The sequence below is a fragment of the Leptonychotes weddellii genome, unplaced genomic scaffold (assembly GCF_054177405.1).
Source record: "Leptonychotes weddellii isolate Sample4059 unplaced genomic scaffold, ASM5417740v2 HiC_scaffold_1758, whole genome shotgun sequence".
In the NCBI taxonomy this organism is placed as follows: Eukaryota; Metazoa; Chordata; class Mammalia; order Carnivora; family Phocidae; genus Leptonychotes; species Leptonychotes weddellii.
The window spans coordinates 1-14009 of NW_027759634.1; the positions used below are offsets into that span (position 1 = coordinate 1).

Below are 14009 nucleotides of genomic sequence, written 5' to 3' on the forward strand. Positions count from 1 at the left end.
GCTGTGAATTGTGCAAGACTGTTGAATCTCAGATCTCTACCTCTGAAACAATGCAATATATGTTAAGAAAAAAAATGAAGAAGAAGAAGAAGGTAGCAGGAGGGGAAGAATGAAGGGGGGGAAATCGGCGGGGTAGACGAACCATGAGAGACAATGGACTCTGAAAAACAAACTGAGGGTTCTAGAGGGGAGGGGTGTCAGAGGATGGGTTAGCCTGGTGATGGGTATTGAGGAGGGCCAATTCTGCATGGAGCACTGGGTGTTATACACAAACAATGAATCATGGAACACTACATCTAAAACTAATGATGTAATGTATGGGGATAATATAAGAATAAAAAAATTAAAAAAAAATACAAATCAAAGCCACAAGGAGATACCACCTCAAACCATTCGGATTGGCTAAAATTAATAACTCAGGAAACAACAGATGTTGATAAGGATGTGGAGGTAGGGGAACCATCTTAAAATGTTTGTGGGAATACAAACTGATGCATCCACTGTGGAAAACAGTATGGAGGTTCCTCAAAAAGTTAAAATAGAACTATACTATGACCCAACAATTGCACTACTAGGTCTTCATCCTAAGAATACAAAAATAGTGATTCAAAGGAACACCTGCATCCCAATGTATATAGCAGCAATGTCCACACTAGATAAACTATGGAAAGAGCCCAGATGCCCCTTGATAAATGACTGGATGAAGAAGATGTGATATATATATGTATACACACACACACAACGGAATAATAATAAGTAATCAAAAAGAATGAAATCTTGCCAAAGCTGAATCAGAAAGAACAGAAAATCTGAACAGTATGATTCTGAGTAATAAATACTGAATTAGTAATCAAAAATCTCTTGACATATAAAAAAAGAAGGACCAGATGGATTCACAAGTGAATTCCACCAAAAGTTTAAGGCGTTAATACTGATTCTTCTCAAACTATTCCAAAAAATATAAGCGGAAGGAAACCTTCCAAATACATTCCTTCAGGCCAGCTTTTCCTTGATACCAAAACCAAAGACACTAAAGCAAAACCAAACAAAACATAAGTAGGTCAATATTCCTGATTAACGTAGATGCAAATCCTCAAAAAATATGGGCACAACACATTCAACAATACTTTAAAAAATTCAAAATTCTCCACTGTCAATGTGGGTTTCTTCTGTGGATGCAAGGATGGTTCAGTATTCACAAATCAATCAACACAATACACCACATTAATAAACGATAAAAATTATTTAATCATCTCCATAGATGCAGAAAAAAGTTGACATAATATGATATTTTTTCATGATTAAAACTCTTAACAAAGTGGATTTAGAGGGAACACACCTCAATGTAATAAAAGTCATATCAACAAACCCACAATTAACATTATATTTAATGATGAAAAATTGAGAGCTTTTCCTCTAGTAACAAGAACAAGAGAAGGATGTCCACTCTGTCACTTTCATTGAAAATAGTACTGGAAATCCTAACCACACCTATCAGACAATGCAAAGAAATTACACATATACTATATGCATAGAAAACCCTAAGGACTCCACCAAGAAACTATTAGAATAAATCAATTCAGTAAAGCTGCATGATACAAAATTATTTTACAGAAATCATTTGCTTCTCTATACACTAATAATAGAGCAGCAGGAAAAATCAGCTTTAAAAAATCCCATTTAAAATTGCATGAAAAAAAATAAAATAACCAGGACTAAACTTCACCAAGGAGGTAAATGACCAATACTCTGAAAACTATAAAATATTGATTAAAGGAATTTAGATGACCAAAACAAATAGAAAGATATTCCATGCTCCTGGATTGGAAGAATTAATATTGTTAAAATAGCCATACTACCAAATCATGCTACAAATTCAATGCAATCCCTATCCAAATACCAACAAAAGCTTTCCCATAACTAAGACAAATAACTGTAAAATATGTATGGAACCACAAAAGATCTTGAATATCCAAAGTAATGTTCAGAAAGAAGAACAAAGCTGGATATATCAAATCCCAGATTACATAATATACCACAATGGTATAATAATTAAAGCAGTATGTTACTGGCATAAAAATAGACACCAGCTCAATGGAACTAAATAGAGAGCCCAGAAATAAAGTCCTGTTTATATGGTCAATCTATGACAAAGGAGGCAAGCATATAGAATGGGAGAAAAAAATCCTCTTCAGTAAATGGTCCTGGTTTAACTGGATAACTATGTGCAAAAGAATGAAACTGACTCACTTTCTTATACCATACACAGAAATAAAAATGGATTAAAGACCTAAATCTGAGATCTGTAACATAAAGCTTCTCGAAGAAAACATAGGCAACAATCTCTTTGATACTGATCTTAGCAACACATTTATGTATATGTTAGCTGAGGCAAGGGAAACAAAAGCAAAACTAAACTACTGGAACTACACCAAAATAAAAAGCTTTTGCACAGTGAAGGAAACTATCAACAAAGTAATCAGCAGCCTACTGAATGTGAGAAGGTATTTGTAAGTGATACAATTGATAAGAGCTTAATACCCAAAATATATAAAATACATAAAACTCAACGCCAAAAATAAAAGGAAAATAAAGAAAAAAACGAAGTAATTCATTTAAAAATGAGCAGAGGACCTGATTAGACATTTTTCAAAAAAGTTATACAGATAGCCAATAGACACATGTAAAAAAGGTCAGCATCACTAATCATCAGTGAAATTCAAATCAAAACCATGAGATGTCATCTAACACTGGTCACAATGGCTAGTATCCAAAAGATAATAAATATGGGGCACCTGGGTAGTTTAGTTGGTTAAGTGCCCCACTCTTCATTTTGGCTCAGGTCATGATCTCAGTGTCCTGCGATTGAGCCCCAAGTGGGACTCCAGGCTCAGCAGGGAGTCTGCTTGAGTTTTTCTCCTTCCCCCCTCCCTCTGCCCCATCCCTCTCTCTCTCTCTGAAATGCATAAAAATAAATCTTTAAAAAAATTAAAAAGATAATAAATACTAAGTGTTGGCAAGGATGTGGAAGAAAGAGAACCCTCACATACTGTTGGTGGGAATCTAAATTAGTGCAGCCACTGTGGAAAACAGCATGGAGTTTCTTTAGGAAACTAAAAATAGAAATACTGTACAATCCAACAATTCCACCACTGATATTTACTCCCCCAAAACTGGAATCACTAATTCAAAAACATATATGCTCCACTATTTTTATTTCAGTATTATTTATAATATCCAAGATATGAAAGCAAACTAAGTGTCCTTGCACAGATGAATGAATAAATAATATGTGTGAATAATATAATGCAGCCAAAGAAAGACCTTGCCATTTGCAGCAACATGGATGAACCTAGAGGGTATTATGGGAAGTGAGATTTCAGACAAAAACAAAACCATATGGTTGCACTTATATGTGGAATGTTAAAAACAAAACAAAACAAACAAACAAACAAAAAAGCAGAACCAGACCCATAAATACAGAGAACACACTGGTGGTTGCAGGAGTGGGGGGCAAGGGGATGAAAGGGAGTGGGAGGTACAGGCTTCCAGTTATGAAATGAATTAATCTTGTGGATGAAAGGTACAACACAGGGAATATAGTCTCTGGTATTGTAACAGTTGTGTAGTGAGAGATGGTAGCTACACTTGTGGTGAACAAAGAAAGCATAATATACAGAGTTGTGGAATCATGATATTGTACACCTGAAACTAACATAATCTTGGTTATTAACTATACATTTTTTATTAAGTTTTCCATTTTAATTCCAGTGTAGTCAATGATTCAATTGGTTGATTGATAATGAGCCATGGCACTAGAATTGCAAACTTAGGTAAATTTTCCAAATAATTAGAAATTTGGTCAATTTTTTCAAACAATTCCCAATAATGTCCTAATGTTTTGATATACTATGCTTTAGCTGATAAATACTCCTTTTCTTCCTTGAAAAATATATTTCCTACATTTCTGAAAAACTATCTTTTTCAGGAGTGGCTTAGTTAAGTGTCCAACTCTTGATTTTGGCTCAGGTCATGATCTCAAGGTCCTGAGATTGAGCCCTGAGTTTGGCTCCACACTCAGTATGGAGTCTGCTGGAGATTCTCTCTCTCTCCCTCTGCCCCTCCCCCCTCAAGACACTCTAAATAAGTAAGTAAGTAAATAAATAAATAATAAAAATCTTAAAGAGAATTAAAAATGATCTTTTTTCATTTTGACCAAATAGACACTATTGGACATTTTGAGGGTTCTATGTTGTACATAAATTTAGAGGTATGAAGTATATTGATTGCATGAACTGGGAGGTGATGAGAGTAGAACTTTAACACAATTCTTCACCATATGTTTTTTGTTGTTGTTTGGTATTTTTAGCTTTACCTTTGATTACTCTAATTCTTTTCAACACTAGTTGAGGTAAATCATGTTGGCAGGAAAGTAGCCCTCAAGATACTGGAAATTCAATCAATGGAGAAAAACTAAATAGAAACACATCTTGGTTCTACCGGAATAGCTACATAGGGCTATCTGTAGCACCAACATTAGTTCTGAAGAAAACATTTGTTTAAAGTTATCATTGGACACATTGAAAAATGAAGTACAGAAGTGCTACAGGCTGTGGGTAGCCAGTCCTACTTAGAGAAAGTTATCAAGTTAGATCACAGAGAAACAGGCTCTCTTAGAGACGTCCCCCCCATCCCCTGCCAGGGACTGGAGAAAGGTAGTCACAGGCAGTCATGGCCCATGAAGAAATGTTCTGGATACTGCTCTTGATTGCATATCCCCCCCCCCCAAAAATTAGAGAATACCTGCATTCTGATACCAAAAATCCCATCCTAATGCTAAACTAAGATTTCAGGTAATAAATTATGTCACAGAGAATTTGATTATCTCTGGATGAATAAAGAAGAACATAACAAAACAAACAAATAAGTAATCTAGTTTCTAAACCCTCAAATTTAAGTGTCAGGTCACAAACAAAACAAGTGTATTTTTTTTTCTTCTTGATGATATAATTGACCTTGACCAGACAACCTCAATTTTCTGACAAACATGCAGAGCCATGAGTATGTAGATGAAATTATTTTTTCTGTTCAGGTTTTCTTGTCCCCAACTTAAAAGGCTAAAGACCTCTTACGCACCATTTATAATTTTTTGTTACTATTATTCTCTAATTCTTCCACAAATGAAACCAATGCCCCATTCTTTTTTTTTTTTTTTTTTTTTTTTTTTTACCTTTGGCTTTTCTAGCACACACAAGTAGAACAATGATGATTGTAGCAACGGCCAGGAGAAACAGGATAATGACCAACCCCACTGTCCAAGGACAGTCCTTAGGGAACAAGGCATCTGAAAAATAGAGATTGTCTCACTTAGTATCCAGGTTGGCATCAATGACTTGGCTGCTGGGAACAAATCCAAAATGTTTTCTTTTAGGAGACGTTGCTAGGAATGGCACAAATTCTCTCACCTATCTCTCCTTGCAATTCTACAGAATTCAGGAATGCTAAAGATGCTCTGTTTCCTTTCTTGTTCCTAATGTATCAAGATTCAGAAGGTTTATTTTATAAATCATCACATGTTTTAATATGCAATAAACATACAAATAATGCATCAGACATCCATGTATCCACAATTAAGATTTAACAAACATTAATACTACTATATTTGTGACAGATAATTATCTCATAATAAAAAATCTACAAATACAATTAACTATTTATTTTCATCCTTTCTCTTCTTTCTCCTACAGTTCCCCAAACTGACTTTTCCATGCATCCTTTCTATCCGGTTATTTTCTACATAAACATATATGTGAGCTTGACAATATGCCAATGAGTGAGAGGCCTGTGGGGCTTCTCTAAAGATTAAAGGAGAAATTTTGACATCTTGGATAATAAGCCAAATGGGATTCATGTTCTAGATTCTAGAGACAGAGATTTATTTCAATTCAAAATTTCTTATGAGATATCTGTCAGCTAGCAATTTAAAGCAGCAAAATTGACTATCATTTTGATATTTTTCTATTTTAATGTTTTCCAAAAGAGGCACCAAGGACACTCTTATTCAAGGACTACCATCATTTAAGATCTCAACAAGATGTCTGTGTAGTTTTTAATTGATGAATTCAAATATATAAGTATAAAAAAACTTTAATATATTTTATCTCTTACATTCAGATTTTCAAGAGTCTTGTAATATTGCCCCAACTCATGATTTCCTCTTATATAATTCAACTTATTTTTTCACAATAAAAGCCTAAGTAAGAGACTGTTCATTTCACCTTTTCTAACTTTGTTTTACTAAGATAATTGGAAAAAACAAACAAACAAAGATCCTCTATTCTGGTTTCCATGTTTGTTTCATTCACATTTCCAACCTCAATTCCTCTTTCTAATTATCTTAAACCATTGTGACTTCCCAAATTAAAATATTACACAGATGACACTTTTCTTGTTGATAAAAGGTCATACAAATTTTTATCCATTGTAGAAAAATAGAGCTCAGCATTTTTCTAAGTAATGGGGACATAAAATAAATAAGATATAGTGTCCTCCAGAGTTTATTATTCTATCTGAGGAAATAGTGAAACATATAATCACAACAATGTATGCATAAAGAGGGCACTTAACACAGAATGGGTTGAAGACCACATCCTGGGAGGATTAGGTTAGTATTGAGGGGCCAGTAAGAAACTCTTAGTGACAGGAAAATGAAACAATTGTGTCAGTAACAGTCTACAAGGGGTATTGCATGGTTGAATATGTTCAGAAAATTAATGTGAGGTAGGAGGCATTGGAAACAAGGAAGAGAGGGATGAAAGATGAAGCTGGAGAGATACGAAAGGTCAAGGGATAAAGAGTGTTGTTGAAAGGCTGTAATACTTCAAATAAAGACAGTTGCATAGACGGGAAGCTGGAGGATATCATTTGGGCAAACTATTTATTTGAAAGATCACTTTGGGTAGGCATAAAGAGTAGACTGGAATGTCTGAGCTGTTCTCTGCCTGTGATATTAATTATTTTCGTTAATACTAATAACAATTTCATGAGGTAGACCCTAATATTACCCATGTGTAACAGATGGGAACTGAGCACAGGGAGCTCAGTACTTAACCAAGATCATGAAGCTGGGAAATGGCCCTACCAGGATTCAAATTCGATTGGACAGATGGGAGAAAACACCAAGTTGTGAAAAGTGGCTTTCCCCAGGCAGTGGATCAGGAGAAGTTTAGGAGGAACTTTGAAAGATTCCTCAAATTCCTCAGTTCCTCATTTTTATAAAGTAGGACAATGACATTTCTATCACAAAAAGAAATAAAAAACAAGACCAAATATGAATTTTTACAAGTTCTCCACATTAAGAGTTACAAATGGATAAACTAGAACATTCTTCTAGGTCTGTCAGTCATAGGTCTTTGTCAGTAAGATCTTCTCAAATAGCAGTGATATCTCAAGATACAGACTTTGGAGGGAACTGACCTGCCACGGAAACATGCACTTCCTTCTCCACATTGAGTATTAGGTTCCTTACAACACAGGACACATTTGCTGTTGAACTTTTGTCCACTGTGAGAGATGATTCCACACGAAACAGTCCATTTTCTTCTATTGTCTTTGTCTCAGAGGCTGGCATCAAGTGCAGTCCTTGATGATCCCTCCATCGCAGCTCAGGCTCTGGATACCACCTGGTGGATGTGCAGGTCAACTTAATTTCCTGCCTATTTCCATGCTCAATGTGTACATGAGGAGCCATACCTGAGCCTAGAATAGCCAAAGAGAGACAGAGAAATTACACTTCTCCAAGAGTTTTGTTGCCATTTTACATTTTAATTAGTTTCTTAGGAAACTCAGTTTTCTTATTTATAAAATTGGAGGTTAGAAAAACAACTAGTCACAAAGAATTTTGTAGAAAACAAATCAGCTGTATCAACATTTAAGAAGTATCCATATGCCAGCATGTCTTTATTGGTTTCTTTTTCCTCTCTCGCCTTTGAAACATAACTGATTATTTTATCTGATAATTCATAAATTTGGGTAGAAGAACACTCTATCAATTTATTTGCAGCCTCTAAAGTAAAAGGCACACATCAGTTAGTGGTTATCTGTGACAAATTGTTAGTCATTCTCCAAATATCTTTAATCCCTAATTCTAAAGAAGTACTTTTTTTTTAAAGATTTTATTTATTTATTTGAGACAGAGAGAGACAAAGAACACAAGCAGGAGGAGGGGCAGAGGGAGTAGTACAAGCAGATTTCCCACTGAGCTGGGAACTTGATGTAGGGCTCCTTCCCAGGACACTGAGGTCATGACTTGAGCCAGACACTTAAACACCTGAGCCATCCAGGTGCCCCAAAATGTTATTTTAAGTAAGAACTTTTATAATTTTGGGAATGATACCAACATCAATGTGCTCCAAATAACTAGGTATGGGTGACTACTGAGCACCTGAATATTGTTAGGAACTGAAATTCATATTTTAATCAATTAAATTTATTTCAACTAAGTTTAAATTTCAATGTAACATGTGGCTAGTAGCTACCATTTTGGATGGTACAATGGGGAACTTTGGGGAACAATATAAGTTTTAACTGTGGATATGTTAGCCCAGGCTAAGAGTGCTTGTTCCAATCCCCCTTACAATTAGGAGTGACTTTGATATGCTGGTGGAAGTGTTTGAAATGAAAATGATGTGCATGCCTTCTAGAATATTTCCTTCAAAGGAAGGAGGTACACCTTTTCCTTCACTCTTTCTCTCTTCTCAAGGGCTGGAGCATACAGAGTGTCTGTGAGTCATCTTCAAAAGTGGATTATGTGGATATAGCAAAACATCAAGATAAGAAATGTGTGAACCTGACAGTGTCTAGCCATTCTTTCAGTTCTGTGCTCCCTTCTGCCTTTAACTCAGAGAAAAGAAGCTCTGGTTTAAGCAACTGTCTTTGGAAGTTCAGTGAATAGTATGCAGCATTCCACACAGTGTTATGTACAGTAACTAATACAATCTATAACAACAACAACAAAAAGATCAAATTACAGGGATCAAATTATCCTTGTTTTGGTTTGAATTATATCTTCTGAAAAGATATGTTCAAGTCCTAACCTTCAATATCTGTGCCCTTATTTGGATACCATTTTGTACATGTAATTAGTGAAGTGGAAAATATACTGGATTAGGGTGGGTCCTAATCCAAAGGGAATGTGGTCTATATGAACAGAAAGAAATTTGGACACAGAGACACAGGAAAGTGACCCTGTGAAGATGGAGGCAGAGAATGGAAAGATCTCAGCACAAGCCAAGGCATGCCGGGGCTACCAGAAGCTGGAAGAGGCAAGGAAGCACTCCCCTCAGATGTTTCCCTGGGACCATAATCTTGATGACAAATTGATTGTGGACTCTGGCCTCCAGAACTGTGAGAAGATACATTTCTGTTGTTTTTAGGCCAGCCCATTTGTAGTAATTTGTTAAGGCAGTCCTTCTATTAGGTTGGTGAAGGAAAATTATCTAATGTCATCTGATGTTGCATGGATGGCCAGACCCTGACAAACACCAGAGGAGGTAGTTAATAGCATGCCACACCAGTGATGACCTCGTTGGCACAGTGGTGCCCCCCAGTGCTGGTACTGATAAATGTTACTCTCAGAATGCAATAGCTTTGAGATGCTCAGTAGAGCATGGTTATGAGGATAAGCTCTAGAGTCAAAGGTTACTTTTGTACTCGCTGGAATCAGTGACCCAGTGTAACTAATGACCCAATCACTCTGTGCCTCATCCCCCTTTCATAAAACAAGGATAAAAAGTGTCTCAAGTCATATGATTGGTATAACGATTGCTTCATATAAACTGCTTACTGGGCTGAAATAAATAAATAAATAAATAAATAAATAAATAAATAAATAAATATTATTCATCTTAAAGAGTTAATCAATAAAGAATACAAAGAAAAGATGTTTTTGTTTTTGTTTTTTGTTTTGGCTGGGATCTTTCAATATGAAAGGCCATCCCATTGCATTTCATGTATTCAGGCTACCTTCTAAGAGTTGAAGGGAAATGGTATTATGGGTGGGTATTTTCTAAAAACAAAATTATATTTATCAGCTTTTTGTAGAAACATGATAAATATTTCATTAGTATCTGATTTTCTGGAGGAAGAGGAGTGATGTTGTACTTCAAATTATGCCATCCTATTTACCTTATTAAATGTGTGGGCTAAGGGAAAACACAACCTCTGGATACACCATCAATTAATAATAGGAGTGGGAATTAGGAGTGGGGTGTATGGATAATTTCAGAGGTTTAAAACATGTATTCCAAGTGTGGTGTTAGCTATTAATGACCTAATTTGCATTATCAAGTCAAAACTGAGGGGTCAAAGTGGAGAAAAGATTGCCAGCAGGAGAAGAAACCAGGTCATGATGGTTGTCCTATTACTGTGGGTTTCAAACTGGCATACTTGAGGTCTGGTTGGTTTCTGACAGAGCACAGGCTGACCTGAATACATTCTTTACCCATTTAAGTGTCTTGGATTTTCATTGTCCTATGGCCAGGGCAGGGAGAGAAAATCTATAGTGTCCATCCTTATGAGACTATCTGATTATGCCACCTAGTATCAGGCATTCAATTTTATTTCTTATCTCTTAGAAAATATTTTGGTGTGTTTGCAGGCTATACTTGTGGTTGCCCTAATAGCTATTAATTGATGGATTTGCTTACCTGCATCTTGTGAGTGTCAAATTACTTAGATAGTAGAGGGCAATTGATTTTAAGTAGAATTTAATGTTGGTGTTTACTGAGGTTCCGGGTTTCGCAGAAATTATATTACCCACACTCTCCTGGATATTTAAATAGCACAGGGAAAGAGTTGGTTTTGTTTTGACTAAAGGTATTGAAGAATCTTTTCTTTAGGAGACAGTGTACAACTGTGGAGCTGTCTGCAGAGACTGCATCTTTATCAGAAACTGGTTACTCATCCTGGGGCAAATATCACTCTTCCAGAAGGGAGAAATGGATTAAAGAAATTCATGCCAGAAATAACAGTAATTTTTTAAGATTTTATTTATTTATTGGAGAAAGAGAGAAGAGATAGCGACAGAGAGCACAATTGGGGAGGAGTGGAAGAAGCAGGCTCCCCACTGAGCAAGGACTCTGATGCAGGACTCCATCCCAGGACCCTGGGATCATAACCTGAGCCTAAGGCAGACACTTAACTGACTGAGCCACCCAGGCACCCCAGAAATTACAGTAACTAAGGGAATCAGAAGAAAACCTAAGGTTTCCAGCTAGAGAACATCAAGGACTCTGGAAGAGTCTGGAAGAGATGAAAACTTCTAATGCCACACATTGACACTACTTTTCATTGGGTATAGGTGTTGGACACAAGTGAATCCAACCCAGGAAGAACAACACAAGGTCATAAATAATTCACCTGGAGGAGGTGAGAGCATTAAATCAGCATAGCACTTTATATTCCTGATTTATAATGACTAAGGTTAGTAGGTACAAAATGAGATAGCTCCCACATAATCAAAAAATTGTAGCAAAAAACAGCCCACTTGGAAAACATTTAAAGTACAACCCCCTATATTTAGGGAGCACAGAAGTCTTTTTTTTAAAACCATCTGGATTATTCAGAACATATTTGTGATCACTTATTATGTCAATATTTATATACAAGTTTATGTTTTTTAAGCCAGAGGGAGATACAATTTCCTAAGAATTTGAAAATACATCTCTTCTCATTAATTTGGAATGCATCGCATGAGTGCACTGTGAATGGTTGCATCTGCAAGTATTGTACTTAGTTGGAATATAAAGTCCAGATGTTTCTTTTGCCCACAGGGAACATGAAAGCATGAAGCAAATTTCTTTGGATATTGTGGGAACTTATGGGTGTAGTAAAAAGGTGGGTGGAATTCATGGCTATTGATGTAATATATGTCCACAGTGCAAATTAAGAAGATCACCATAGGCTTTATCTTCATTTTATTTAAAAAAAATTGTCCTTGGGTAACCAATACAACTTCCCTTGAATTTATGATTTGGAAAAATCAAGGATGTATCAGATAACCTTATCTACAAGATATAGGGATTATAAAGTAGATTCTAGAAGTGTATCAATGAACCATTGTTGGAGCTGATAAACTCATGCAGAAAATCAATGTCAGAGTTTAGTGGCAATAGCTTCAAGATTGGAAATGCATTCTTCTAAGGAGAATGGGGTAAAATAGAAGGATAGTAGAAAGTTGTTTTCTATTTAGTGATAGGATAACTGTACAAAGAACAAGTAAGTCTGAGATAAAATTGAGATGACCCTGAAAAAATGACATGTTGTTCATTGAAGAAGCAACAGTAGCAACTGGCTCTCAAATTCAAAGCCCTTGATAAGAGCTTACCCAAGGTTTAGGAAATGTCTGTAGAACTTCTAGAAGTGGATGTCCAACACTTGGATTGCTTCAGAAGTTACCACAGTAGAGTGAATGATCCTTGCTCTAAAGGTAAATCTCAGTGAGGAACTCCAGTATACTTTCCTAAAGATGCAGATTTTCTGGGACATCTGGGTGGTTCACTTGGATAAGCATCTGCCTTCAGCTCAGGTCATGATCCCAGGGTCCTAGGATCCAACCCTGCCTTGGGCTCCCTGTTCAGGGGGAAACCTGCTTCTCCCTCTCCTCCCCATTTGTGCTGTCACTATCTCTGTCTCTCTCTCTCAAATAAATAAATAAAATTTAAAGAAAGATGCAGATTTCTCTAAACCCAGGAAGGAATCTCAGAAAGAGGTAACTATTCTTTCCTTGACTCAGCAGAAATACTATTAGGGGATGTATGGATCAAAGTGTCTGGCAACAAAAACTTTGACTCAAAAAAGTGTTTAAATCTTGCAAGCAAGTCTCTTCACAGTAGCCCCCTTTATTTTATGAAGAATTATATAGTACCCACCATTTATTATATAAATGTGGATAAAGGATTACTTAGAGCATATGCAGAATTGTCACTAAACAGGAGGCAGGAACATTTGCAAACAGGTTAGGGAGTCCTGGAGGAGAAGATTTTCCTGCCTTTGGGAGGAAGGTCAATATTATTGGCTCCATCTGATGGATTGGGTTAGTTTCTCTTAATATACATTATAAGGAGGTGATACAGAAACTCATCATCTGAACTCAGTCTAAGGCCTTACAATGTTTATAGAGAAAATGCTGATTAAGTCTCAGTGTATGGTTGAATTAGAATCCTAACCTTTTATTCTGGCAGTATAGTTTTTTTGTTTGTTTGTTTTTGTTGTTTTGTTTTGTTTGTGGAAAATATCTGAGAGGGAGTGAGATTTAAGGGGACAGATTATGCAGGGATCTGAACAAACAAGGATGTTATACTGAGAGTCAGCAACATCGCATCTGACTGGACCGTTGCCAGAGTGGGCAGCAGCAAGGTGCAGAAAACGTAGCCTGGTAGCAGGCTGGTGAGATTCTTGCTGCCTCTGTTTAGTTCCTTCTGTGTTTCTAAATAGAGACTAAGATACATTCCTGGGACTCTGCTGAGATAGTACCTACTATAACCCCTGTTCTTTCTTTCCTTCAAAGTAATGATGTTGGCAGAAAAAAGATGCAAACGTATTTTTACTACAGCCAAAGAATGTTGGGATGGATTGATTAATCGGTTTTACATATTTAACTTTCTAGGCATTACATCATAGTATTTGTATAGATTTAGCCACCTCTACCCATATACACAGATACTTCAGACTGTTGATGTAAACATAATAAAATTTGTGTAAGAGTTTTCATTGCAGAGACTCACTTGTGACCAACACTTTGAATTTTTCATCATTGTAGTATGTGGAGCTTTCAAAGAAACATGCATACTCCCCTCCATCTGAAGGTTGGATGGGATGGATCCTTAGGGCAACATGCCCTCTGGTAATATTCTCCTTCAGGAACTCTGTCCTCCCTTGGTACTCTGGCCTCTGCTCTTCCATATCATTCTGGGAAGTACTATAACGGTGCACCAGGCCAAAAGGATCAT

General features: G+C 36.3%; 1 protein-coding gene across 1 annotated transcript; it reads right to left on the reverse strand.

Moving 5' to 3' along the window:
* Positions 1–5165: 5165 nt before the first annotated feature.
* LOC145718557 (butyrophilin subfamily 1 member A1-like) lies at positions 5166–14002 on the reverse strand. Its single transcript, XM_081810060.1, has 3 exons — positions 13785–14002; positions 7477–7758; positions 5166–5344 (listed from the first exon to the last, which is right to left on the reverse strand). Exons 1-3 carry the CDS (start codon positions 13960–13962, stop codon positions 5166–5168), a joined length of 639 nt encoding a protein of 212 aa, XP_081666186.1. The 5' UTR covers positions 13963–14002.
* Between the last annotated feature and the right edge of the window lie 7 nt (positions 14003–14009).